Source organism: Nothobranchius furzeri, chromosome 14 (genome assembly GCF_043380555.1).
Source record: "Nothobranchius furzeri strain GRZ-AD chromosome 14, NfurGRZ-RIMD1, whole genome shotgun sequence".
Taxonomy (NCBI): domain Eukaryota; kingdom Metazoa; phylum Chordata; class Actinopteri; order Cyprinodontiformes; family Nothobranchiidae; genus Nothobranchius; species Nothobranchius furzeri.
This window is the reverse complement of record NC_091754.1, coordinates 61755549-61781389: the sequence shown is the minus strand read 5'-3', so window position 1 is coordinate 61781389 and position 25841 is coordinate 61755549. Positions and strand designations below refer to the sequence as shown.

General features: G+C 43.7%; 1 protein-coding gene across 1 annotated transcript in view; it reads left to right on the top strand.

The window, feature by feature from the left end:
* The first annotated feature begins 417 nt into the window (after positions 1–417).
* The window catches only part of LOC107377152 (solute carrier family 12 member 3-like), a 46877-nt gene continuing 21453 nt past the window's right edge, over positions 418–25841 (top strand). The window contains exons 1-15 of the mRNA XM_054747566.2: positions 418–584; positions 3406–3562; positions 4297–4431; positions 4525–4600; positions 6240–6335; positions 7118–7257; positions 10100–10210; positions 10321–10432; positions 11080–11210; positions 11894–11978; positions 18257–18414; positions 18523–18630; positions 20410–20533; positions 20636–20737; positions 23107–23262. Of these exons, the coding sequence (XP_054603541.2) occupies positions 418–584; positions 3406–3562; positions 4297–4431; positions 4525–4600; positions 6240–6335; positions 7118–7257; positions 10100–10210; positions 10321–10432; positions 11080–11210; positions 11894–11978; positions 18257–18414; positions 18523–18630; positions 20410–20533; positions 20636–20737; positions 23107–23262 (1858 nt within the window). The remainder of the gene's footprint in view (positions 585–3405; positions 3563–4296; positions 4432–4524; positions 4601–6239; positions 6336–7117; positions 7258–10099; positions 10211–10320; positions 10433–11079; positions 11211–11893; positions 11979–18256; positions 18415–18522; positions 18631–20409; positions 20534–20635; positions 20738–23106; positions 23263–25841) is intronic.

The window sequence follows — 25841 nt, the reverse complement described above, 5'->3', positions numbered from 1 at the left end:
AAAGGTTTTGTATAACTGTTATTTAGGAAAATTAAATATTTTCTAACGGTAAACGGATATACTACCATTTTTATTCCTCCATTTAAAGCGGAATTTAGACATTTGCGCCTTTGTTCAGAACCGCATGAGCCTATATAAAGGTTTTTTCCCCCCATCCAAATTAATTATAACCTTTCAGACTGTCTCCTCAAGGCCGCCTTTATTCTTTTTTTAGAAAAGATTTGTTGAATTGCTTCATTGTAATATCTAATTTTCAGTCGTGTGACTGCTTAAGGATCTCAGGCTCCATCCTTTGGTTTTTGTGCTTACATCACTCTTAGCTTGCTCCTATTACAAACAAAGGTGTACAAATATGATAAAGTGAATAAAAGTGAATTATTGTTTCTCTGTATCACACATCAGAAGAACAAGGTGCCAATGGGGCAGTTTGCATCCAGACGTAATGCGCTGGTCAGAAGCGTCTACTTCTCGACAAATGAAGAGGGGCCGCCCAGATACTCGTCACATCATTTTGATGGCAGCACCATGCGAGGCCGTAACCTACAAATCCCTCCCACCATCATCGTCTCAGATGAGGAATTAAGGTTGGAATTTGAAATAAATGCACACAGAAATTAGTTGGATCTGACAAAAGTAATGAAAGTAGTAATAAAAATGTTATGAAATTTGAACCGGTGAAAGTCAGGCATTGCTTTTAAATGGAATTATTAAAAAAATAAACTCATGGGAAAGGCCTAGACCAAAAATTATGGTACCCAAAGAAATAACTGGAAAAAATTTGTTCTTTTTCTTTGAAAAGGACAGCAGCCTGGGCGCCAAAAAGGCGTATCGCTGCCGCCACCACAACATAACCGGTACTACACCCTGCTTGAGCCTTTCATACACCCCCACGGCACAAAAGAAACCCATAAGCACCTTCACCCTCCGCCTGTCCCCAGCCTCCAACACCATCCCAAGGCTGAACACCTTCACCCCACACACCCACAGAAACCCAAACAAGTTGCGACACTCATACCGTCGGCAGTGCAACTGGACATGGACCACAGTTTCCTGGCCCGCACAATCACACTTCCCATCTGAGTTCTTCCCAACCTAGAACAGCCCGCTCCTGAGATCACAATAGCTCAGTCTCAGTTGGGTCAACACCACAGCATCCCGCCTCCCGCAACCCAAGTCCAGTTTTCAAATTCCATTTGACCTCTACAGTTCACAAAATGCCTTACCCATCACTCTCTCATTCCATTGAGGATTGCCACTGCTCCATAGCCACCCAGCTAATCACAGCGTGGCCTTCTGGGGATCCCACCCCCACACCCAAACCCGCCACATCACTCCCAAGCAAGCTCTTAGTCACCAAAATCAAAATCACCTCTTCATTACCACAAACCACACATGAGAGGGAATTCACTTAAAACAAACATCACATTCTTCTCTCAACTTGAAAAGCATCAACCGGATAGAGAAGAGCAGCCATTTTACCCTCACCACGTGTCGCAACCCTGACTTAACCCATCGACAGGCCATTGGCATCTAACCCACTTCCACCTAAAGCACGGACACAGGAGTCACACAAAAGTCCCTGCTGCATACCCTCAAAGCAGCTGCATGCCCCACATCCAGCAGCCAAAAGGTCGAGGGAGGCACTGAACCATACACAAAACACCCATAGTCCAGGATTGATCTCAACACAGCCCTGTACATCATCAACCGAGAGCTCCTGTCCACCCCCAACCAGTCCCAGCCAAGCAGCACATGACATTTAGTACTCAACCACACCTGGCATCCAGACTGCTCATGCACAACCTCCAAGTCAGCCTCTCATCCAAACATAAGCCCAAATAATAAGAAGCCCCCCTCTTGAGACCCCAACGTCAGGCGCCCTTTGGGAGCCCTCTTCCTAAAACCAAACACCACATACTTGGTCTTGGTCACCGACAACCTAAAACCCCAGCTCCTCGCTCAATCCTCCACCTCTTTCCAGACTCTTCTGCACCCTACAGAGCATATGTGGCAGGTTCCGGCCTTGCTTCCAAAACGCACAATCGTCCACGAACTAGGACCTCCCCACATCACCCCCAATGAACCAAAAAACCATTAATTAAACATTAAATAGGACTGGGCTGATCACACTATCATACGGGACACCATTCTCAACAGACACGGACCTGGACAGAGCCAACCCCACCCTCACCTGGATCCACTCAAAAAATCCCAAATCCAAAGCAACATCTGCTTCTGCACTCTAGCGCTATGCAGGGCCAAAAAAGGCCCTCCTTCTACAGCATGCCATAGGTCCTTTCAATGACCTAAAGCACCACCACCACTTCTGTATTGGACAGAGCCCACCGAACATCCAAATCAAATGGTGTCACAGCGTCCATCGTTGAGCAACTCAACCGGAAGCCATGCTGGAACGGTGCAAAAAAATATAAATAAAACAAATAAACGCTACTCTCCGATTGCAAAAGCAACTGCACCAACCTGGTAGACACCATGCATTCATCACCTTACAGAAATCAGGCCTGTGGGATCTAGGAGCTGTGGGAAGCTTACCCGGTTTCAGGAAAGTTTCTGTTCAGCTGGCCATCGACTGGGCTCCCACACCAAAGTAATCAGGGTCAGAAGTTCCTCAATGAAGAGAGCCCCTGCATGGTGCAGCGATGGGTAGCCCAGACCATCCCGCCCCATTCTGGGTGGCCCACCTCAATTCACTCCCACAAATCACTGGCATAACACTCCACCGGACTTCCCAACCTAGAACAGCCCGCTCCGTGAGGGCGCACGGGGTTGGTTAGGGTTCCTCCTACAAGTGATCTAAAGCAGCTTAATCTATACATCTAAGTGTGGGTATATATATCCACCAAACTGGAGTGGCCGTTGTCCATGACACCATACGGCGCACACTGCAGAGGAATGGCATGTATGGGTATTGTCCATGAAGGAAGCCTCTCCTAAAGCCCACGTACAAAAATAGCACACGTCGGATTTGCTAGGGTCCATGCTGAAAGAGTTGAAGACTACTGGGAATCTAGACTCTGGAGTGATGAGACAATGATCTCTTTTTTAAACTAATGGTTTCAAACCTGCATCACAAAGGTGAGGATTTCAAAGAGAAATGCATGCTGCCTACGGTGAAACACGGTGGTGGCGGTGTCCTCATGTGGGCTATTATTTGTTCTTATTTATTTAAGAAGCATTTTTTTCTTAAATCAATATAATCCAGTTGCCTCAAAAATGTAATCAATGAACAAAAAATGAAAGTCTTTCAGATTTGCTACATTCAACTAAGTTTAAGATAAATAATTTCAGTTGATAAAATTTTTTGTTTCCCATGAACGTGGTGTTGAAATGAAATGAAAAGTCTTTTTAAAAATGTTCCTTCTGCTTTGTACCTTTTACCAACAGCACGTCAGAGCACCATGGCTCGAGAGCAGAGCTGCGCAGATCCTCCGTCTATAGCACCATGGACCTGGTGCCCCAGTTGGGGAATTACGCCAACTCGTTGCCTCATCAGACAATGAAGAGCAGGCCCTCTCTTGAAACTCTACGCAAAACATCTGAGGCAAGCTTTTGCGTCTCCTTGATGTTGTAGCCAGGTCAGGAGGATGCCCATCCTTGGACGTGTCTAATCAAACATAAGCCAGCTTGTAGATGTGTGAGCTTCGCCCAGCTGAACAGATCTTGTCACATCCAGTCAACGAGTCTCTCACAAACACAGAAGAGTTTGTTCACTCGCCCACTAATCACTGTGAGATGAATGCTCTGGGCCCTTCTTTATCTTCATGATTCAGAAAGCAACTCACCCCAACACCAGAGTCTTATCTCTTTAAAGCTCGAAGCTAAAATGAATGCACTGCCGCTCTTTTCCTCACTTCCTCCACCCTCTCTTCTCAGTCAGGCTTTTCTTTAACTGCCAGACAGCTGCTGCTGCAGCTACTTTATTAAAATATTGTCATTTTCTTTGAACCACGGACGAGCAGCTGGTACATGTTAGCACTTCTGGAGCACACACACCACTACTTAAAGAAGAGATTAAGTCATGCAACAACAGGAACTATGGTAAAATCTATTAAAAGTTTAAAATTGCACTCACTTTGAGATGATTGCCAAAGACAACTGAGAGTGAAAATTATCATTTATTTCTACTGCAAATTATTACAAATAAATAATGTGCGAATGAAAATATGATTATCAGTGGTTAATACGTGATTTTTCCAATGAAAGAAAAACATTGACAACCAAGTAAAATCTTGAAGCAGCATTCTACATTCACTTGTATTGGTTGCACTCTCACAGGTAGCACAGGTGGGAATTGATGGAGGCACCACATCAGACTCGGGCAGCCAGCCAGAGCCAGATGTTGAAAGTGTCGAGTCTCATGGCGCTTCAGAAAAGGCTCCCGTTAGATTTGGCTGGATAGTTGGAGTCATGGTAAATGTTTTCTTTATTGTGGATTGTTGTCAACAGAATAGGTTTAAAACTGTATGACTACTGACTATCATACAAACAAAATTTGGCTCACAGGTTCGTTGCATGCTGAATATTTGGGGGGTCATCCTGTTCCTCCGCTTGTCGTGGATCACGTCCCAAGCAGGCATTGGTGAGTAAACTCTTCATTCATTTGTCTCACCTGCTACAGAGAACCCACTCATTCAGAAGTTCATCTTCAATTTTTTTTAAAAGTGCGAGATCGACACTAAAGAAAGAATACCACATGCAGCCGAACATTTCACGGTCCTTCAACGTAGAGAATCCCCGCTGCATGGGTGGGAATGTGTCTGAATCTATGGTGTCAGTCACCATGGTACACCTCAGATTGGCCCACCCAAGACCCTCTCACAGTCATAATAGTTACCGTAAAAACAAATCATTTCTACAGAATATAACTTTTTTGAATTTTATTCTACAATTTTTTTGAGATCCAGTTTACTGCTCGATCAGACAAAACATGTGTTTGCACCTAAGAAACAAACAGTCTTATGCATGATTGTGGGGTGTTGGAACATCAATCAAATCAAAATCAAATATAATTTATTAATCCCAGAGAGACATTAGAGTTTCAGTACACACAATTCAGAGATCAGACATACATGGGCAAGACACATGACAAGAATTGGTGACTGTGGTCATTCGCAACCCTGAGTCACGCTCCCTTAACAGAGATAAGAGGGGATTACATGAGGATTGGTTCAGGTGGAGGGAAAAAAGGCACTTCAGAGTTACCCTCCACCAGGAGGGCAGCTTTGCTCTGCAAAAACACCTCAAACAGATTGTGTTGTCTGAAGTCTGTTGCATAAGTGTCCACTAGGTAGGGTGGTGGGTTGGGACTATCCCTACTTCAGTTCCTGCAGCCTGCATGTAGTAATCATGCATTTTGTACTTTTTGTAATTTATCTTGTCTTAGTTAAAGGGGGTAGGTCATGTAAGATTTTTTCTTCTTCCTCCGCCTATTTCACTCAAATGCTTGTATTCTGGTTGGCAATTGTATTCTGATTTGAAGTTTGTACATTTAAATTTTGAGTGAAATAAAATTATTGAATTGAATTGCATCTATGATTAGAAAAGTCCAGATTGTGTCTCCTGCAGATTTCTCTGAATGTGTCCACTGCCCTTTAGACTTATATTAAACCACTTCTATCTAATTAATTAAATGTAGCTTTTGTGTGGTGATGGGATTTATGCTCTTTCATGGGAGCCGTTCTTTAGGCGGTCGTTTACCTCAAAGAGCCGTTCAAAAGACTGTCTCCTTTGAACGAAGTGAAGCCAAGAGAGCGGGTGGGTGGGGGTGGGGGTATTAAGAGCAACGTCTTCCTGCGGCGTCCGTGAGGGTGCACGGGGTTGGTTAGGGTTCCTCCTACACTCGTCACAGCGGTGGGTGGGGTTTGAGAGGGTGCACTTTACCGACTTTCGGGGAGGTTTGTTACCGGAAGACAAGATGAACGGCTCTCTAGAGGGACTCGACTCATTGTTCACTTTAAAAACCCGTTCAAAAGATTTGATTCGTTCGTGAACGTCACATCACTACTGTTGTACATTGCCTATTCTAATTTTCCCTATTAGCTAAATCATGTAAGTAAACTCTTGAAACTAAACAAGCTAAACCACCATGCAGCTTGTTCTATTGCATTGTAAAGAACTGTCAAACGTTTAGGGTTAGTAGCAACTGGGAGGTGCAGAAAGTATAAATACAACGTAAGATGCATACATTTTGTTTAATATCTTTATATTTTCTGTGACAGTGTTGACTTGTGTTATCATCCTGATGTCTGTGGTGGTGACCACAGTGACTGCTCTCTCCATTTCTGCCATTGCCACCAACGGGAGGGTGGTCTCAGGTGAGTCTCCGCCTTCAGGTGGAAACAATAAAATAGATTCCTGAAAAGCACAGCAGAGAAAAACAAACACAAACCACACAACCAAGCGAATTGGAAAGCGAACAGCAATCAAACAGATGAGGTTATGGAGATTTTGTTCCAATTCACTTTACACGTTATTAAAGTTAATTTTCACACACACAGGAGAAATGACATCTCTGCACTGAGTCTTTGGTTTGACCTGACTGGATTTGAACCTTGATCTCTCAGTCCCAGGGCAGGCACTCTACCACTAGGCCACAATAGATTTGATCTTCACATGGCTTCCTATTTGGGATGGTCAGCAGGTTACATGACATATAAATGGCCAAATGGCAAATCTACATTATGCAGCAAGGTAATCAAAGGGGTGCAGAACATATTTTATTTGCATCGTTTTGTTCAACAATAATAAAGTTTAAACAGTTTCAAATAATCTTTAGATTTGGTTAAAAAGGCTACATTTGAAACTGGAAGTTTCTGTTTAAAATTAACTGACAAACTGGATCACAAGCACAAAAGTTACTTGAATGTGGTCTAAAGGAGCTTAATCTATACATCTGAAGTAATCCATGTTTCATTCTAGGGAAAGATAGATGCTAGAAAAGACATGGATCAGTGAAACCAATGGGAAAGAATAAAAGAAGCACACAGAAGCCAAGTGATAGTTTGACAAATATCTAGCCCTTTTACTTTGGTCATTTTTGTGTTTCAATGTTTTGTTAGCAGTTCTGATAAGTTTTGGTCTATACATTGTACTACAGGTGGTGCATACTTCATGATCTCCCGCTCTCTGGGTCCTGAGATTGGAGGGCCCATTGGCATGGTCTTCTCCTTTGCCAATGCACTGGCGTGTGCACTCAATACTGTTGGTTTTGCAGAGGTGGTCCGTGATCTGCTGCAGGTACTATTGTGATTTTTGGTGTTTTGTTTATTTTTAATTTTTTTGTCATGCTAGGAATTTTTTTAGGCCGTGTAACTTACTACACAGCGCCTCATGGTCTTTATCTTGAGAGGCGCCATATAAAAGATAATTTTCTTTCTTTCTAACAATAGTGTGTTGCTACAAAAATGGCGAGAAAAGGGCAATTAACAATGGAAGAGAGACAGACCATCATAACACTTAAAAATGTAGATCGTTCCTACAGAGAAATTGCAAAGAAAGTCAAGTCGCCAGTGAGTACAGTTTCCTTCACTATCAAAAGGCACTCTGGGGCAAACTCTGACAGGAAGAGGTCTGGCAGACCCAAAGCCACAACTGCATTAAAGGACAAGGTTCTGAGCGTTAACAGCTTGCGTGATAGACGGCTCACAGCACAACAGCTTCAAGCGCAGCTTAATAGTGGTGGTCGTAGTACGCAAGCCTCAGTTTTAACTGTGAAGAGAAGACTTGGAGCTGCAGGTTTGACAGGGCAAGTTGCAGCAAGAAAGCCACCGCTTAGATGTCAGAATAAGACAAAGAGGCTTGCCTGGGCCATGAAACACCGCCATTGGACTACTGAAGACTGGAAGAAAGTATTATGGACTGATGAATCCAAATTTTAAATCTTCGGAGCATCACACAGGACGCCATCGAGTAGGTGAAAGGATGGTTTCACAGAGTGTGGCATCAACTGTCAAACACGGATGAGGAAGTGTGATGGTCTGGGGCTGTTTTGCTGGATCCAGGGTCGGTGACTTGTGCAGAGTCAGAGGCACCCTGAACCAAATCGGCTACCACAGCATTCTCCAGCGCCATGCAGTACCCTCTGGTATGTGTCTAGTTGGTCAGGGGTTCATCCTACAGCAAGATAATGACCCAAAACATAAGTTCAAGCTACGCCAGAACTACCTCAGGAAAAAAGAAGAAGAAGAAGAAGCATTTATTGTTATTTTCTACCACATGTGCAGGACATACAGAGAAATGAAAATTCAGTTTCAGCACACACAATTCAAAGATCAGACATACGTGGGTAAGACACATAACAAGAATTGGTGACTGCGGTCATTCGCAACATGAGTCGCGCTACCTTAATAGATAGATGAAAAGGGTGTTACATGAGGATAAGTGGGGGAAGGTAAAAAAAGGCATAGCAGAGTTAGCCCCAGCGGGGAGTAACTCTATTATACAAAAAAACTCCTTTCAGCATGGAAGCACAAAACAGCACAGATACAACATCAGAGTCCGATGGGGAGGCAGGGTTGGGCGGGATCCTGAAGCCTCCAACGGGAGCTGCCACTGCGGCGCATCGACCAGCTGCAGACCAACAGGTGGGAGGGAGAGATAAGGACCAGAGAGCACATTGAAGTTCCCGCAGACATGTCAGTCTGAAGGAAGAGGGTGAAGGTCGGGACACAGCATCTGTCGGCATTCCTCCTTTCGTGGGGGGGTGTTGAGGCAGCCTTGAGAGGCTGCTATGGCGTCAGATAAGGATAAACATGACTTTGTTTAGGGCAGGCAGCGATAATTTTCCCCTCCGCCTTGGAGTCTCTAAGTGGTCATTCATGTCCACCAGTGAAGCCAATTTTACATTCTAAACATCCCCGCATCGTCCGGCGACCCTCTCCGAGATCAAATCCATCTTGCGTACTATCACAGGCAATGCCGTGAGGACATTGTCCAGCTTACGGTTCACCTCGAGTAACGTCCCAGATCAAGATAGTAAGCTTGTAAACATGGAGTGGTCAGCACAGTCTCCAGACTTATGGGCTCGACACACGGGAGGCGACAAATGACCGCGATCAGCGAAATTTGTCGCTGTCGTTTTTATTACCTGACACACGGGAGGCGATCCGCGGCCAGCGGCAAAGCCGTCTACATGTTCTGTTCCATGGCGAAATCGAAACTTCCATTCTTTTATTTGGCTGTGTCAGGTAGGAGGGAATTAAGGTTATTTAAGCGGTTCAGAGTTAATAAAGCAGTAGATATGATGTTTCACAAGGTGCTGCTGGAGTTATGTGAAATCTTACTCTGATTTTACTATAAAACATAATAATAATCAACTTCTCCTCCATGTTTGCTCGGAGGTGTACGGAGCATCCTGTCCGCTCATTGGTCAGTGAATGAAACCTCCGTTGATTGGTCCTCGTCCGAGCGACAGCGATGAAAAGTTGAAAATGTTTCAACTTTCTGGGATCGCGTCGCTGGGTCATCCGTGCACGACACGTGCACGAGCGCAAAATTTCACACTCACGTTTTTCGCGTTTCGCTTGGTAGGAGGGAGACCCGCGATCATCGCTTTGTTGCGCATGTCTCATTGAAAATGAATGGAGGAGAGGCGATGTCGCCTCCCGTGTGTCGAGCCCATAAAACCCATCTAGCTGGTTTGGGATGAACTGGACAGAAGAGTGAAAGCAAAGCAACCTATGGGAACTTCTGCAAAAGACATGGGAAGAACTTTCTGAAGAATATTTTTTTCTATTACAAAAATAATTTTTAACTCCAATTGCTTATTTGTACTATGCTTTCATTTCAGAGTGCAATGTGACATCAAACTGCATCATTTCCAATTTAAAAAACTGGAAAATTTGGGGCATTCTAAAACTTAAGTTAGATGTAAATATAATAGAAGTTTAATGCTTCAGTCATTTTTGAAGGAAGGTTAAATTGAACCATATTTCATATCCAGCTGGCTCTGAGTCTGCACAGGCATCCCAGCCTTTTTTCAGATTTGCAGGATTTGCATTTATTCAAATCTCAATAACTGAGTGAGATGTTTCTGTTTCTTTTAATTATTTGATTTAAATGTTCTGGTTTGTTGATGCAGGAGTTTAACGCTGTCATGACTGATGCAGTAAATGATGTCCGCATTGTGGGTGTGATCACTGTGACGATTCTCCTGTTCATTACACTGGCTGGAATGGAGTGGGAGTCTAAGGTGGACACACTTAAAACACTTTTTCATACGGAAATCTGGAACATATGTAAATCTTTCTTATTTGCTTTAATTCATATTTTCTCCAATCTTTTCATTTTTTTCCCTTACAGGCTCAGATTTTGTTTTTCTTAGTTCTTTTGATCTCCCTTGCAAGCTACTTCGCAGGAACGATAATTCCTCCTCCTCCTGAGAAACAGGCAGTCGGCCTCTTTGGCTACCAAGGTAATGTTGGACAACAGATTGCATGAGATATTTGTTAAAGAGGAAAATCATTGCTTTCTACTTTTAATAACATCTATATTGTGTCATTTCTCACCAAAGAATGTCTAGTAAAATGGTAAATGGTAAATGGCCTGTATTTGATATAGCGCCTTCTAGAGTCCTGGAACCCCCCAAGGCGCTTTACAACACAATCAGTCATTCACCCATTCACACACACATTCACACCCTGGTGGGGATGAGCTACGATGTAGCCACAGCTGCCCTGGGGCGCACTGACAGAGGCGAGGCTGCCGAGCACTGGCGCCGCCGGTCCCTCCGACCACCACCAGCAGGCAAGGTGGGTTAAGTTTCTTGCCCAAGGACACAACGACAGCGACAGACTGAGTGGGGCTCGAACCAGCAACCTTCCGATTAGTAGAAACGTTTACCTCCATCTTAAAATCCATAGTCTCACGATCTGAAAATGGACCCATTCACGTGGGTAATGATGAAAGTCGTGTTTCGTCGTGTTTTAACGTTTTCTTGTATAAACAGCTTTTCTGACCAGGTCAAGTGTGTCTACCAGTAGTGATGCAAGACATGAATGCATATAATGTGACTTTCTTAAAGGGAAACTAACAAGAACTTCTTTTTGGTCTTCTCCATAGGTGACATCTTTGTAGAGAATCTAACACCAAACTGGAGAGGTTCTGAGGGGAGTTTTTTCCAGATGTTTGCCATTTTTTTCCCGGCTACCACTGGCATTCTGTCTGGAGCAAACATCTCTGGAGACCTTAAAGTATGAAAACATAAACACACACACAACACTCAGAAGGATTGTGAGGATGTAGAGCAGCCAGAAGGTCTTAGGAGCAAACTGCAGCACAGGGACATTTTCCCTTGGGAGCCAAAATGCTCCTCAGGCATTTATTTCATTGCTTTCTTTTCACAGAAAAAAAAACCCTCAAGCCTCCACCTGGTTTCCTTTAAATACCCCAGAAAATCACACCTGCAAACAATCAGCCCCAATCATCAGTGCTCCAACATTAAACCCAAAACGAAATAAATATCCACATAAATGTACCTAAGTGTTAACATATACAAAAGACAAAACTGTTTCTACAATACAAGAAACAATTTTACACTAATAGCAAAGAAACAAATCCCACTTCCTTTGGTTTGTCCAAATGAAGCAGCCAATCATGGGATGGTCCAGGGAGGTGGTACTGGGTGGGCCCTCCCCTCACAACCTGCTCTGGATACAAAGCAAACATGAAATCCCAAATGGGAACTACATCAACATACCAACAAAACTCAGTACATCCACACCAGTGCAATATTCACATTTCAGTCTGGTTAAAATGTTCCCCATCACAGTGCCAGCAGGCTACAGAAATAAATTCCAGGGGCGAATGGGAAATCATCCCTACCACTTCGTCACAAGGATATAAATGCTGCCTTTCATGTTGTTTGTCTCTACAGGACCCTGCTACTGCTATCCCCAAAGGCACCTTGATGGCCATTTTCTGGACAACAATCACCTACCTGTTGATATCAGTAACAGCCGGTAGGTTGTTCATTCAGTTAGGGATGGGTACCTTTGACATTTGAATCGATCCGGTACTAATTACCGGTACCTACGAATCGATACCGGTACTTAACGGTACCAATTTTCGATACTTTTGAGTGTTTTTTATTTTAATTCTCTTTTAAAATTAAATATATATTTTTCTCAATATATAACAATATTTGATAAATATCACGATAAATAACATTCAACTGTTTGTATTTTAGCATTGCCCTTGTAGTTTTATAAGCTGATAATTAAACTGAAGCAAACATCTTTACTGTGAACTAAATTTACTGTGTATCTTCATTCCTTTTGCCATCTTTTTTCATTTGATTTTTCCTACTGGGAAGTTAGAATTTCCGAGGAGAAAGCGAACGCACCATTACCTGATCACAATGGTGACAATGGAAGCTAACATATCAAGCTAACGATATCTTAAACAGTTTATTTAGCTGCTGGAGCAGATTAAAACGATGCCTCACACTTAGATCGTCACTGGTTTCGTCTTCACCAGTCACATTTAGTAAAGTGAAGCCAAACTTTAGAGCGCGTTCATGTTGTTCTAGTCGGAATTTCGGAGTTCCGAGGAGAAAGCGAACGCACCATTAGCGAAACGGAAGCTAACATATCAAGCTAATTATATTTACCTACCGGAGCAGATTAAGATGAGGATGTCTCACTTAGATAGTTGTCGCTGGTTTCATCATCCAGTTACCCATCACATTTAGTGAAGTGGACCCAAGCTTTAGCGTGCGTTCTCTCTACCATGCTGCTCTGTTTACAACTGGTTCACAGCAAGCGACGACAAAACGCTCTTGCGCATGCGCAGGTTCTTGGCAAGTTCTCGTTATGAAGGACGGGTACCGAAACGAGGCACCGTTTGAAATGACGTGAATCGGTGCTCGGTCGGTACTGTGGAATTCGGTCGGTACCTTAAAAAGTACCGAATTCGGTACCCATCCCTACATTCAGTATACAGCTGCTTTGTACTTTTAACGCCCTAAATTAGACTTTTTATAACCTGAAATTAAAGGAATAATTAGTCGGAATTCTCGCGCTGCTCTGGGTGGCTGCATGTTGGAGTAGCTCTGTTAACTACATGTATGTTTTTGCCTTTTTGGACCTTTTTTTCTTCTAGCATCTTAAGAAAAACTGTATTTTTTTTTTTGACCTTTTACGTTTCCGTTTCTGGTGCTGTGAAGCTTAGAGGATTTTTACTGCTATTTTTTCACTTTTTCGCTTTTTGAGCATTTGTTATGATGCGTAACCATGGTAACAAGCTGGTTTACAGTCGGGAGCAGCTGATTAACACTGGGAAGGCTGAAATAATACCTCAACTAAAGCCACAAATCCCAAATGAGCTAAAACGCAAGAAGCGTGGGTGCAGAGCGGGAGCAAAACGGAGACAGAGAAAGAGGAAATTCAAACCATCTCGTCCATCGATCATAATGGGCAATGTGAGATCACTGGCCAACAAGATGGATGAACTCCAAGCCCTTTCAAGGACTCAGCCAGAGTATCGGCAGTGCAGTGATATGTGTTTCACTGAGACGTGGCTGCAGGACCATATCCCTGATTCCAGCGTCTTTCTGCCAGGATTCCTGACTGTATGAGCAGAAAAGAAAAAGAGGTGGAGTGGCAGTGCTTGTCAACAACAGATGGTGCCATCCAGGTCATGTTTCAGTGAAATGTCGTCTCTGCAGCCCAGATGTTGAACTCTTGGCAGTAAGTTGTCGCCCATATTATTTGCCAAGAGAGTTCACCAGTGTTTTCTTGGCAACCATTTATATTCCACCTTCAGCCATTGCTGAAAATGCATGTGATGCCATCAGTTCCGTTGTCGCTAAGCTACAAACCCAGCACCCCAATGCATTTGTGGCTATATCTGGTGATTTTAATCATGCCTCGCTCTCTGCTTCACTTCCAACATTTCAACAGTTTGTCAGCTGCTCCACCAGAGAAAACAAGATATTGGATTTGTGTTATGCAAATGTAAAGAATGCATACATGTCCAAAACAAGACCTCCTCCGGGACATTCAGATCACAGTCTTGTTTTTCTCTGCTCCGAATACAAACCACTTGTTCAGAGGCAACCTGTGACAAGAAGAACTGTTAGAAAATGGTCACAGGATGCTGAAGAAGCCCTGCAGGGTTGTTTTGAGACCACAGATTGATACCAAAGTGCCAAAAGTACCAAATACCTTGGAGTTCACCTGGACAACAGACTGGACTGGAGAAAGAACAGCGAAGCCGTTTACAAGAAGGGGCACAGCAGACTGCACTTCTTGAGGACGCTAAGGTCCTTCAGCGTCTGTAGCAAGATGCTGCAGATCTTCTACAAGTCTGTTGTTGAGAGTGTGATCTTTTCAGCCATCGTCTGTTGGGGTAGCAGCATCAGGAGCAGGGACCTGAAAAGGCTCAACAGCCTAATAAAAAAGGCTGGTTCTGTTCTGGGGACGACTGTGGAACCGCTGGAGGAGATGATGCAAAGAAGGATTCTCCAGAGAATCAAGAAAATGATGGACAACCCTGAGCATTCTCTCCACAAGACTGTCCGACAACGGAAGAGTGTCTTCAGTCAGAGGCTTCTTCAGTTTGGCTGCAACACTGACCGCTACTGGAGATCCTTCCTGCCAACAGCCATTGTAATATACAACACCTCTTTGATGACTTGATTATTATTATTATTCTGAGCTACTACAGCAATCAATTTCCCTCTGGGATTAATTAAGTATTTTTGAATTGAATTGAACTAACGGTTAATAGTCAATACTCATTTTGAACTAGTATAGATAGGAGAGATTACACTCAAAAGTAGGGCTCTTCAAGGCACTGCTCACCCTTATCTGTCAGCAGTACTACATAGGTATGTCCCATCCCAGTCCGAGCAGGGGCTGTTGGTGGTTCCCCGTTCCAAAGACAGATCGGGGGGTGGGGTGGGGGGTGGGGGTGGGGGGTTAAAAGTAAAAGGAAACTGCTCACTTTTTCTCTTCACCAGTGCCTTGTGATTTTTATCTTGAGAGGCGCTATAGAAAAGATCTTTTCTTGTTTTTCTTCTACCAGATATCAATGATTTTCATGAAACAGCTCACTTCTACTAGTTTGGGTTCAAACTTCACCAAAAATCAATGATTTTCATGAAACTGCTCACATTTTCAGAGAGAAATAAAAGAGCAAAAAAGAAAAAAAAAGAAGGAAAGAAAAAAAAAAGAAGACGCAGTTTTGACCACAATGGTCTGGAACAAGTAGCTTTTAACCCCGGTTTCACACTGAAAGCATCAGCGGTGCGGAACGGCAGCGGAATGTCACTGCTTCAGGTAGAATCCATTACCTGTATAGTCTGTGGAGGGTTTCAAACCAGCAGCAACACGGCAACTTCCAGGCACATCCCAGAAGCGGCACGCCGCGCCGCAAAGATCGGGTTCTATTTTTGCCTCGTGCCGCTTCTGGGATGCATCAATTTCTGTAGTTAACATAGGGCTAGACAGGAAATCACACACGGTTTTATTGTGAAATCACAGGTAAATTTCAAAATAAAAGTACTGCAGTGGTGCAATTTCATTTATATGAAGCGTATGTAATGTCTTATTGACTCACAGCATCATTCCCGAAGTGCAGTGGCGTTTTTTCACGCCTTTATTCCTGGCAGTGGAGAGGAACAACGTCATATGCGACATCAAACAGCGATATCAATCGTATTTCTTCCGTGACCCAAAGTCTTGAGGAATTGTGTGATCTCGCAAGACCAGCGAAGAGCACAGCGAGGAAGCCATGCCGCTGCAAAGACTCTCTTGGTGTGAAAAGGACCGCAGTTCGCGAGTAAACCGTTCCTCTGCCGTTTCGTGCCGCTGAGGCTTCCAGCGTGAAACCTGCGTACGTGTTGGGCAGGAAACACCATTTGAGGTCTTTAAGGCTTACCTGAAGACATTTTAATCGGATGGCGTTTCAGTGATAGGGATCATAATATAACCTGGATTTGTTTTTCTTTTTTTTTAATCTCATTTTAACATGTTTTTTTTTGTCACTTTGTGTTTTTAGTTGACTTTCTTTGAATGTTTCATGCTTGTTTTTATTTAATCTTTTTATTTTTACTTTAATTTACCACAACACCACATTTGTTCTCATCATGTGATTTCATAAAAGTGTTCAGCACCTTGAAGGTGCTTTCTAAATGCATAAACTGAAACTAAACTGAACTATAAGCTGGCTCCCCGAAGGCTAACCCCCAAATTCCACTACCTCCGCTCCGCTGCGCTCCGCTCCGACACGAACGCCGGTGCAAAATCGGTCCCGTTGTAGTCAATCAGAGCTATTCCACTACTGCGGCTGTGCTCCGACAGTGCGGCGCCGTGCGCCGCCCTCTGTTCCGGCGTCCGGCAAAAATAGGATCGATTCTAAACAGCTCATGCCGATGCTTCTCCCACACAACGGGTGTTTGGATCTAACTTCCGCGTTTATTGCTCGGACTGTATCGCAAGATCTCGAAAATCCCGCGCATGCTTGTTTGCCCACCTCAGGTCTCCGCACCGGAGCGGAGCCGTTGTAAAGCGGGTAGCAGTAAAAATTGAGCTCGGAAGCGAGCGGCTGCGGAGGGCGGGGGCGGACCGGAGCGGAGCGGAGGTAGTGGAATTTGGGGGTAAGACCAACCAGCCATTCCTCCCCATCCCCACACATTTCTCTCCTCCTGCTCCCTTACAATGTCATACAAACAAGCACATAGGACCTTGGGGGGTGGACAAATCAGAGAGTGTGGATATGGACCCCATTTCTGCATTCCTGTGGCAACCTGCCCCCCAGTTTTATTTGCACCTTAAACACTTCCACCAACAACATTCCACGCAAACACACACTTAGGGCCTTGGGAGTGAGCACATTCAACGGCAGTTGGCAGGGGAATATCTCAGCCTCATCCCAAGTGCCGGTGTCCACTTCCAATTTTAAACTGCACTTAGACACTGAGGGCTGTGGGTGCAAGTGGGGTGGTGCGGTGGCATCAGCTGGCATAGGCCAGACGATGCCCGCACTGCCCGCTCACCACAGCCATGGAATACACCTCATCAACACTCACTAACACCATATTGGAGCAGGCGGAGGGAGACTAGGGGTCTTAGCACACCTCTGTTGTCACTTGGCTTCCTGGGGCTGAGGCTAGGAGGGAGATCCGGCCGTCCGGTTGGGGTCTGGGTTGGTGGGTTGCTGTGCCCAGCGTTGGGCGGGGAGCCTGCTCATCAGCACCCCAGCAGAAAGGGTCAAACTCTGGGAACCGGTGATGGTTGTACCCAGTGTGCAGCAGTACCGGGACCAGAGTGAATAGGGTGTGTATGGGAAGAATGAGTGGGTGTCCGGCGTGCATTTTTGTAAGTCTTTGGTTGTTTGTGTATGTGTGAGCATGAGGGAGGGAGTGTGTGACTGTGTTTGTGTATGACTGTATATGTCAGGTGGGGCCTTTGACTCCTCCCTTCTCCTGGGACTTCTTTTGATGATATAGATCTTCGTCTCCCCTCCCCCTGCCACACCTGGTGTGGAGTGCGGTGCCTTGGTCTGCCTGGGTCGTGGCTCCCGGGTCAGGGAGTTTAAGATTTTTGGCGTCGGCCTGATCAATCCCGGTGGCTGCCTGGTGGGGTCTGGGTCCCTGGGCTTTGCTGGGTCCCCGGCGGGGGTGGTCGCCCCTGGGTCCCGGGTCGGATGGTGCTCTCATAAGTATGGACTTGGGCACGTTCAACACAGCTCTTAAGGCTGTGGTTGGCACTAAATGCACTGTGATTTATTATCGTGTGATTGTTCAGTAAAACAATGTTGATTTTATATTTCTTCATTAGGCTGACGCAGTGATAGCTTGATCTTGTTGTATTGTTGTTGTGTCTCATTTTTTTTCTTCTCTCTTTCTGCAGGTCTAGAAGCAGACTCTTGTTCATTATTGTTTATTTTTGTGGAACACCCTCCACCCACCCCAGCTTTTGTCTCTTCCTTTCTCTTTCACCTCTGTCTCCGTGTCTGGTCGGAATTACAAAGCATTCAAAAACAATAACAATAAAGTTTTAAGTATCAGGCGTGACATTAAAAGCAGACGCTTTGATGCTCCACCTGAGAGTAAATCTGTAAGGCTTGTCACCAGCATTCAGACATCAATTCTGTTTGCTTCACAGCCAGACAGGACACGGGGGGAATAAAAATAAAAATAAATAAACTGAACTATAAGAGAAAAATGTACAAGTAAATAATAATGGATCCAGTGTTGTACCTTAATTAAACGTTTGTATTGGATTTCCTCTAGGGGCTTGTGTAGTGCGGGATGCTTCTGGCAATATGAGTGACATCATTGTTGGAAACAGCACAGAAGGCTGTGTGGGACTTGCATGTAAACTAGGCTGGAATTTCACAAACTGCATCGAGTCACAGTCCTGTCGGTATGGGCTATCCAACAGTGTAAAGGTACCGCTTTGTTTGCCTTCAAAGATCATCACCATTATGGCAAATTACACTAAGAATGAACTTTTTCATGTAATTTGTTCAAATCTACACATTTCTTGATGCGTTCAGGTATTGGGGCAACTTTCTGGGTTCTACTACCTCATCACCGCTGGTGTCTTCGCAGCCAGTTTGTCCTCTGCTCTTGGATTTCTGGTTTCGGCACCAAAAGTCTTTCAGGTGAGAAACCATCAAACCCAAAGAGCGGTTTCCTCAGCCAACTGTATCTGAGTACAGATTTTAATCTCAAACAGTGGAAGTGAAGATTATTTATAACCTTTCCATAGCTATTGCATACAACACTGTAGAGTCTACAGCAGGGGTGTCAAACTCATTTTAGCTCAGGGGCCACATTGAAGGAAATCTAGTCCCAAGTGGGCCGGACCGGTAAATTAAAACCAACTTCAGATTGTTTTCTTTGTTTTAATACAATCAATATAAAACAAGGCTGGAGCCTGAGGACAGTGTATCCAAAATAGTACAAGTACAACAACTGAAGTGTACTTGAAAATTTGAGAAATAAATAAATAAATAAATAAAACATTCCTTAGTGATTCAAAGAGCTTACAGATCACGTGGGTAGATCCGTTTCATGCAGCACTTAAAGTATATTTGACTCATTTTACTTAACATCTTTTAGCTTTCGCCAGCACATCAACATCAGAAGTCACATCCTGAGTGGCGGCCAACTTCAGGAAGTGATTCAAGTTCTTGTGTGAGCCTTGAGTGCAGCTTTGTTTTATTTATGCTCATTACAGAGAAAACTTGCTCACAAAGATAAGTTTATTTTCACTCTACATTGTAAAGTATGAACATAAATTTGCACAACCATCTCGCGGGCCGGACTTAACCTGTTTGCAGGCCGGATTTGGCCCGCGGGCCGCATATTTGACACCCCTGGTCTACAGTGTTAGTGCAAAAATAAGTTTGTTTCCAAATTAAATGGTTCAAAATTGCATATATGTTGATAAAGAAAATGGAGAAATTTTCCGTCACTTTTTCAAAAATGATTAAGTTTGGCCCGCGACTTCATCCCAGATTTTCATTTCGGCCCCGTGTGAATTTGAGTTTGACACCCCTGCTGTAGACATATAGATGTTAGGAGTTTGGTTCCGATTCTCGCCAGTAGTTATGATGCCTGTTTCATGTTGTTGTGTTTAGATCTTTAAGGACACATGCTTTTAATTTCCAACATATTTTATTATTTCTAGCTATATAGAAATATATTGGGCAGTTTCAAAATAAAGCTCATATCTGTACAAACTCTTCAAAATAAAGGAATGAGACTAACCCCTTAAGGCAGAAATTTGGAAGCAATGACAATGAAAACAACTTTTTACGGTTTTGTCAGAAAATTGACACCTGCCACCTGCGAGCCCTCTACTAGAGAGCGTCAGACATGTATAGATTTGAGCGGCGATCGGAAACCCTGATCTTTGATTACGACTCTTTCGCTCATATTCTAGTCGTTTTCCTACTCCAACACACTTGGTTTAAACCAACGTGTCTTTGACGGGTTTCTGCAGCACTTGATGAGCTGCTAAATATGTGAATTAGCCAGTAAATCAGGTGTGATGGAGCAGTGAAACAACTAACACATGCTGGATAGTTACTTACCCCCGTTTTAGAGGACAAAATGAATCTCAGTACGTCATCTGGAAGTTCTCAGGCCAGAGAAAGTTTGATGCAAACTTGAGAAACTTTGTGCACGAGGGCTTAATAATTGGTCACATTAAAACAATGTTTCTAAGAATTTACTTTTTCCGCTTTGGAATAGTTGTGATATATCAAGGAACAACGTTTTCATTTTATTGGTTTAAGAACATTCGATAGGTACTTTTGGTTTACAATTAAGAATTTAACAGAGATTACGTAAAAAAAAGTATTTTTTTACATTTTATAATTACAGACAAAACATTTTTATTACGTATATATTTGTAACATTTTTCTTTTTTTCAGTGCTTGTGCAAGGACAACATCTACCCATACATTATATACTTTGCGAAGGGTTATGGGAAAAACAGTGAACCACTCCGGGCCTATTTGCTCTGCTATCTGATATCTGTAGCCTTCATTCTCATTGGTGCGTTTACAAATATTTATTCCTATAAAGTTGCAGCGCGCTCAAAAATATATTCTTTCAAGTTCTAAAATCTTCCTGTTTATGTTTCCTGTGGCCTCACAGCGGAGTTGAACACCATTGCTGCCCTGATCTCCAACTTCTTTTTGTGTTCCTACTGTCTGATTAACTTCAGCTGCTTTCATGCTTCAATCACCAATTCCCCAGGTGAGTCGTTCATGCTTTTGGTGCTAGACAGAGGTGTGGACTCGAGTCATATGACTTGGACTTGAGTCAGACTCGAGTCGTTATTTTAATGACTTCTGGCTTGACTTGATAAAATCTATGAAGACTTACCTCTTGGCTCGAACTTGAATGCCAATGACTTGCGACTTGAATCGACTTGTATCTGTTGACTTGATGATGACTTGAGCATATTTGATATTTTAGCACTAAAGTGGAACAACATGGACAAAAATCATCAATCATTCTTGGTTCTGGGTTTGATTTACTGCGAAAAGCAGCAGCTCTTTGTTTACAATCAGTTTCAGTTTCTGCTTGTTTGAGTAAATAAATGAAACTTTAAGAAGCTTTTATTCTGGAATTTAATTATTATCATCATCATTAAAATGAAGTTGAACAGATGACTTGATTATTCAAATTCAAATAAAAAAAAAAACTTTAATCATCCCTGAGGAGCAATTGTTTCAGTACAGACAATTCCAAGATCAGACATACATACAAAGACACATGACAAGAATCGGTGACTGTGGTCATTCGCAACACGAGTCGCGCTACCGTTATAGATCAAGAGGGTTTATGTGAGGATAGAGTCAGGGGGAGGGGAAAAAGGGCACTTCAGAGTTACCCCCGACAGAGAGGATAGCTTTGCTATGAACAAAACACCTCAGACAGAAATGCACACAGACTTCAGACGATACACAACATGAGTGTCCACTAGGTGGGCAGGTAGGTTGGGACCGTCCTCACATCAGAGCGTGCAGCCGCAAGAGCAGCGCTCATCACCTCCGTTTGGACAGGGGAGGGAGATAATGGTTAGAGATCACGTTGACTCCTAGATACGGTTCCACGGCCTTCACCGGTCACAGTCCCACCCAGGCTGGGATAGGGAGAAAGGGTTTCCATAGCAACGGCAGCATTCCACATTTCTTCTGAGGGGAGTTTTCACTTCAGCCTCACAGGCTTCAAGGGCACCAGATTCAGATAACAAGAATTGTTTTGGGCACAGGCAGAGATGATTTCCTCTCTGCCTTACAGTTCTGTCGGTCTTCAACCCCTCCAGATCCGATAATGGCGTTATCAAACTATTCCGATCCGTGCTGATCCGTCAACTTTTTCCTTGATAGAATCCACCTTCTGTGCCAGAGCCTGAATCTCAGCCAAAGGTCCAAGCTTACGACTCATCTCGACAATTATATGAGTTTGTGAGTTTACAGCACGATGCATTCCTTCCCTGAGCTCCGGGATTGAGCCAATATTCCTTGGAAGCTCATTAATTTTCCGGTACGGCAGGTAGCCGCTCAGGCCAAACAGCAGGAATCCCGACACCAACACGACGAATATCCAGACATCTTTAGAATCCTCTACAGACAGTTGAGAGAGGCAGATCAGGTTCCACTGTTTCCAGGAGTCCATGATATGCCCAGCTGGCTCTGTCCCAGAGGGGCATCCGGGAGCCCCTTCTCCCGATCTCATCGTTGAAAAGATTTTGTCAATCGCGTTGAAAGACCGACTGACCAGATCCATGTTTAATCATTTCCAGTTTCCAGAAGAAATGCAGAGAAGCGCCGTGCACAGGCAGACAGGACAGAGAGCCTTGGGACGAGCAGGGAGGGAGAGGAGAAAAAAGCGTCTGTACTCTTCAAGAGCCGGAAGAAGAATTATGACTTGAAAATTCAAAGTTAAGGACTTGGACTTGACTTGGTCTTCCACATCATTGACTTTGGACTCCACTTGGACTTGGTTGTCTTTGACTTGACTCGAGACTTGACTAAAAAGACTTGTGACTTACTTGTGACTTGCAAGTGAGTGACTTGGTCACACCTCTGTTAGTTTTAACGGTGATTCAACACACCTGATTCCAATCAGCGAGTGATTAACAGGCTTCAGCAGAGCCTGATGAGCTGCTGCACAGGTGATTCAACGACTGAATCTGGCGAGTTGGAGCAAAGAAACTTCTAAAACATGCTGGATACCAGCCCTTTAGGACCAGGATTGGGCACCCCTGAGCTTCAAGGCTCAGGAACCCTTTGTAAGTGTTCTGGATTCATCAGCTGATTGGAGTGTGACACTGAGTCTAGAATATTGGACTTGACTGGAAAGACTTGTGACTTACTTGTGACTTACTTGTGACTTGGTCACACCTCTGGTGCTAGAGTTTACCTAACATGATCTGATGTGTCCTTCGTAAACAGTGTATAAACATCTAACCAATCAGCTCCGTAAAGCCAAGTTTTCAGAAGAGAATTAAACAGATCTTCATGAGGTTCCCTTAGTTCCATGACTACCAACACTGTAACATCCATTCTTTCTTCCATGATAAACTCTTTCATGTCTTACATTGGTGCTTCTTCCAGGGTGGAGGCCGTCGTTTCACTATTACAGTAAGTGGGCGGCTCTGTTTGGGGCGATGGTCGCTGCTGTTCTGATGTTCTTGTTCACTTGGTGGGCAGCTCTGGTAACCTGGTGCATCATACTCTTCCTCTTTGGATACGTCAACTACAACAAACCCAGTGAGTCTGCAAAGGAAACTGTGTTATGTTGTTTCCCTGGGAGATTGTTTTATAGTGAGCAGAGGATAAAGACAGAAATGTTTTTTTTTCCCCTGTTTTTAAAGGTGAACTATGTAAAAATGGAGTAATAGTGACATTCTGCGGTCAGATTTGGTTTCTGCAGTTTCAGTTTCTCTGGGTTGCTGATTAGGGATAGGAAACTAAAGTTTTTATGTTTTATTATCCATGAAACACTATCTGTGTTTTTACAATTATGATCTACTTCAAAAAAACATATATACTATACCGTACAAAGTATATTTCTTTAACACATTTTAACCCTTTAAAACCAGCGTGAGTGCCGGCGCTCCCATTTGCATATCTGTGTTTAAATGCTTGTAGAACTAAAACTACATGAAATAGAACAACATTTTTTTACATATTAAACTGGAGGAGAACAATTAAATCTCACACACTGAACATGTCCCGTAGCACTGAGTATTTCCGCTAAGGAGTTTGCAAAAAACAACCAAAATGCGCAAATAAGAAAAGCGTTTTCATTCAGACACAGACGCTGTGTCGTTCTGATCTGCAGCTCACACGGCTTCACACGCTAGAATAAACGTCATCACGCTGTCAACGTGAACTGTCACATGATTATCACTCACCCAATCACCTGCTTTGATGGCATTTTCCTGTGAATTGTAGTTCTTTGTAGTCCCAGTCTTTCGGCTTTTTCTTGTGCTTTTTTGCAATACAAACACATCCTACACACGTCACACACCCACTACAAACTTCCGACACACATCACACACCCACTACAAACTTCCGACACACATCACACACCCACTACAAACTTCCGACACACGTCACACACCCACTACAAACTTCCGACACACAGACACACCACTACAAATGTTTTGATGACACATGAACCCGCCAAACGGTAGTAGGACTGAATACTGAATGCCGTGTAAGTCGTGGTCTAGCTCTGGTGTGCCTGTTTCAGCATGGAGAATTCAGTCAGAGCAAAAAAAAAAAAAGCTTCAGACAACAGAATTTGAGTTTTATTTCCTGATATTTGGACATCTCTTCTCTGATTGGATAACAACAACACAGCTCTACCACTACTGATGTTTTATCTAATAGCTCAAGCCTGAAGGAGTTCTGCCATGTGGTGGAGTTGCTAATGCTAAGAGTTGGGTCCTACTAGTAAAGACGTTCTCTGCTGTTTCCTGGATGAATCTTAACTTGAATGAATCAGACTGTTTAACTGGTAAAGAATGGTAACTGGCCTGTGTTTGACGCCTCCCAAGGCACCTAACAACTAACCACTCATTCACCCATTCACAAACGTGCCGGTGGTGATGTAGCCACAGCTGCCCTGGGGTGCACTGACAGAGGCGAAGCTGTCAAACACAGGCACTGCAGGTCCCTCCATCCAACCATTCATTCATCCACAATAATTGCGACAGATGGGACGCGAACCTGCAACACTCTGGTTACAAGGTGGGCATTGAACTCCTCTGCCACATATGGATTTTCCAACTCTCTATGCTGCCCCCATAAGTTACCTGATCATCAATCAATCAATCAATCAATCAATCAATCAATATTAGAAACAGTAAAAGGCTTGATTTATTTCAGTTGTGTGCAATGAATCTAATATATATGAAAGTCCAATGTTGATCAGTTCATTACAGACAATAATGAACTTTATCACAATATGCTAACTTTTTTAGAAGGACCTGTAGATATCTTTGTTTAGCTTCATTGTATTTCTCCTGTTCTTCAGTCTTTGGGATGGATGGAGGCTTCTTATGCTGACAAGAAAATCCTTCACTACTGCACCATGTGCTGGCTTCAGATCACTCCACAACACTGTTTCTACTAAACAGAGGGGCGAGAGGCTCCTCATGGCTGGAGATTGTAGCCGGTTGTGGAGAGTGGAGCATTACGTTCAATCAAATCAAATCAAATCAAATCAAAGATACTTTATTAATCCCAGAGGGAAATTAGAGTTTCAGTACACACAATTCAGAGGTCAGACATACATGGGCAAGACACATGACAAGAATTGGTGACTGTGGTCATTCGCAACCCTGAGTCACGCTACCTTAATAGAGATAAGAGGGTTACAAGAGGATTGGTTCAGGTAGAGGGAAAAAAAGGCACTTCACAGTTACCCTCCCACCAGGAGGGCAGCTTTGCTCTGCAAAAACCACCTCAAACATGTATGCAACAGACTTCAGACAACACAACATAAGTGTCCACTAGGTGGGGTGGTGGGTTGGGACTATCCACACTTCAGTTCCTGCAGCCACGATAAGCAGCGCATGTCACCTCAGTGTGAATAGGGGGTGGAGCATTGAGGGTTGCAGTGACCCTGGAATGCTTCAGTGACCTTCCCACAGTCCCGCCCAGGCTGGGATAGGAGACAGAGTTGAGTTGCCATAGCGACAGCACATTCCACATATCTTCTGAGGGGGGAGTTTTCGTTGGAGCCTTGCAGGCTCATGGGCACCAGATTCCAATTAGAAATTGTTTTGGGGCCAGACAGAGATAATTTCCTCTCTGTCTTACAGTCTGCTGGTCCTCAA